The following is a 3,052-nucleotide window of genomic DNA, read 5'->3' as shown; positions in this document are numbered from 1 at the left end:
CTTTCCCTAGCCCGATTAGGTATGGGACAGCTGTGTCCTGGACCCTAGGGCTGCCCCATGCTGGATCCCAACACTTAGCTAAGCATCGGGATCTGTCATGGGCCAGCCCCAGCTGGCCACACCTTCATTTTAAGATATTATACAAACAAACCACAAAGTTGTTGCACATTACACATGGAACAACTTTGTGGCTCATTGTACTGTATTATCACACCTTAAGTTGACTTCAGCATATTGTGAGTTTACAACTTAAAATGCGATTAGCCTGTTAATTACATTTTAAATGTAACATGCATTGGGGCCTTAGTATCTTAATTATTGTCTTGTTCCTTATGCATAAATCTGAATAAAATCTTGAACAATTACATGAAACAATTTTGGGGGGTATGTTTCTTATTAATTTTCTTAACTTCAGCATGGACAGGTGACCATTTTACCAAAAACAGCAAACCAGATTGCCTGTTACATCCCAGCATACCAGCCAAGGACTGAATAAGCATGTAAAATTAATCTACTATCTCACTCTTAGAGGTGGTCACATTGATTTAGGTTGAGGCACTTTGGTAGGGTACTGTGTGGTATTTTTCACTAATTGTGCTTTTACTTCTCTCTGTCTCTCTGCATTAACGATGATGCTTCTGTTTTCAGTTATGATAGTGCTATATTGATATAAACAATAAACGCTTTCTAAAGCATGTTTTATCAGGTTTTTAGTATTTTATATTGTCTGGTGAACTAATAATACAAATTAGTGCTCGTATAAGTGTACATTTCTAAAGAGTATGCTTTATTATTTGCATACTGTAGTCAGCTTCATGTTTGGGTGTTTTCAAGAAAAACTTTGTGAGAGAACTGCCCAAATTAACTTCTTTTTCTGTTGACTCCTGTAAGATGAGAACATGAAGTATTATGCAGCTTAGATAGTTCTTAGAAATCATGACTTTCTGCATAATTTCATTTCCTTCTCTATGGGCTTTTTGGAAAGTGGTTTATTCTGAATTTTGGGGTGGGTTGTGGAGAAGTCTGAGGTGAAGTACATGGCTTTTCATTCTGTAGGTAATGCAATTTTAGCATATCTGGAAACAAACAAAGGATGTCATGTTTGTAATTTTTATTCTAAAATTGGGTAACCTGTAGTTAACACCTAAAACTTCTTTTTTCTAAGACTTGGATGAACAATATGATGAAAACCTCTGATCCCAAAATTAAGCACTTCGATGGAGATGATTACACATGCATTACATTCCAACCAGATCTGTCTAAATTCAAGATGGAAAAGCTTGACAAGGATACTGTGGCTCTCATGACAAGAAGAGCTTATGATTTGGCTGGGTCATGCAAAGGAGTCAAAGTTTTACTTAATGGGAAGAAATTACCTGTAAGAATTTTATTTAAGGTATTTTAAATAAATAGCATACATAGCTGGAAAGGCAATAATTGCTGCTTTTTTAAAAACCTCTAGGTGAATGGATTCCGCAGTTATGTAGATCTTTACGTAAAGGACAAGTTGGATGAAACTGGAGTTGCACTCAAAGTTATTCATGAAGTTGCAAATGAACGATGGGACGTGTGCCTCACTTTAAGTGAGAAAGGGTTTCAGCAAATCAGCTTTGTAAATAGCATAGCGACCACAAAGGTGAGCAATTTTATCTGTTTTAAATGACTGAAAGAGGGATAAAATCATATGCTAGCTATACTTAACTGTATGTTAATAAAAAGATATCTTGTGAACATTAAAATGGTGAGCTAATTCTATCACTTGAAATAGTCTGCAGGGTCACTGAATTCAATTTGAATACCTTTGTGGTAGTACTATATTTTTAATGCATTTAAAAACTTATTTTAAAATAATATTTGTAGTCATTAGCTGTGATACAAATACAAATGCACAAGGATATAAAATGAATGGAAACTATTATTTAGCTAAACTATCTTCATATCCCCCGTTTTAAAACAACATACTGGTTAAGCCGTTCTTAGTTTCCCCAAGTGATTTAATTAAGACTTTTCCTGAAAGACTAAGGGAAAGGGATTTTAATCTTACAGTTTAAAAAACTCTTTGGTCATATTTATAGTGGATAATTCAACAAGAGATCTCGCCAGTGATCCTTACTGATGTGATAGGAATAATGGGCTCCCCCTCTAGACAAGCCTCTGTTGGTGTTGTTCACTTTTTACCATGTGGGCAAGGGACAGAAATTACACACAAACCGGTTTAAGTGATCAGAAAATGATTGAAATCTGTAACACAGCAGAAGTTCAGTGCACATAAAACACTTTCAAAATGGCTGAAATCAGTTTAAGGTAAACCTGGATGGAGGTAAACCTGGATGTAGCATCAGACTTAACTGATTCAGGTTAAATCAGTTTATTGAACTTCTGTTCCAGATCCTTTTCAGATTCAAGTTAACACACAGTCCCCCAGCATCCTGGGATGCTTTGTACCTCCCCCACAAATCCTGCATCTCGCAGGATGGGTGGGCTAGACTTGGCCCAAGCTGTCAGCTCCAACTGAGCAGGGAGGCATGCTGTAGCACCGCCCCCCCCCCCCCCCCCCTTGCCGCAGTGCCCTCTGGCTTCTGGCCTAAACCACTGCAGGCATGTGGCTGCATTTCCAGAATCAAAAGTGATTGTCTGTTCATTTGCTTATTGATTCAATCTGTGTAGTTTAGACTAACCTGTGAAGGTTGAATCAACTCAGCCTTGGGCTCTTTGACTGTCTGTACTTAGCCATGGTGTGCAACACTACTAGTGTCAGTTTAGTTGAACCAGTGATCTGAATAGTAGTCATAATTTTTTTAAATAACCTAGTATAGATCAGCTTGTGTGTATTTTTTGTACAACTCTGATATAATTGCCTAACTAACATTTGTCAGAGGCATAGAAAAGCAGACCTAGTATTTTTATCATTTTTTAAAGTAAAATAAGTAGAACCTTTTATTTTTTAATGCAACATAAAGCCTTTTTATGCAACATAAAGAAGAGTTTACAGCTCTCACTTTAAAATGTCCTTTATAGTTATATTTTAATATTAACATTATAAAAAAGTCAA

The 3,052-nt window shown here is 36.5% G+C and overlaps 1 protein-coding gene across 8 annotated transcripts in view; it reads left to right on the top strand.

The window, feature by feature from the left end:
- Window positions 1-3,052, top strand: part of TOP2B (DNA topoisomerase II beta) — an 88,771-nt gene that overhangs the window by 40,617 nt on the left and 45,102 nt on the right. For all 8 annotated transcript variants that reach the window (XM_025201013.1, XM_025201019.1, XM_025201020.1 and 5 more), the window contains 2 exons: window positions 1,166-1,378; window positions 1,463-1,636. In XM_025201013.1, coding sequence (XP_025056798.1) covers window positions 1,166-1,378; window positions 1,463-1,636 — 387 coding nt within the window. The remainder of the gene's footprint in view (window positions 1-1,165; window positions 1,379-1,462; window positions 1,637-3,052) is intronic.

This window comes from Alligator sinensis, unplaced genomic scaffold (genome assembly GCF_000455745.1).
Source record: "Alligator sinensis unplaced genomic scaffold, ASM45574v1 scaffold299_1, whole genome shotgun sequence".
Classification (NCBI taxonomy): Eukaryota; Metazoa; Chordata; order Crocodylia; family Alligatoridae; genus Alligator; species Alligator sinensis.
Note: the sequence above shows the minus strand (reverse complement) of the source record. Positions and strands in the feature narration are given on the sequence as shown.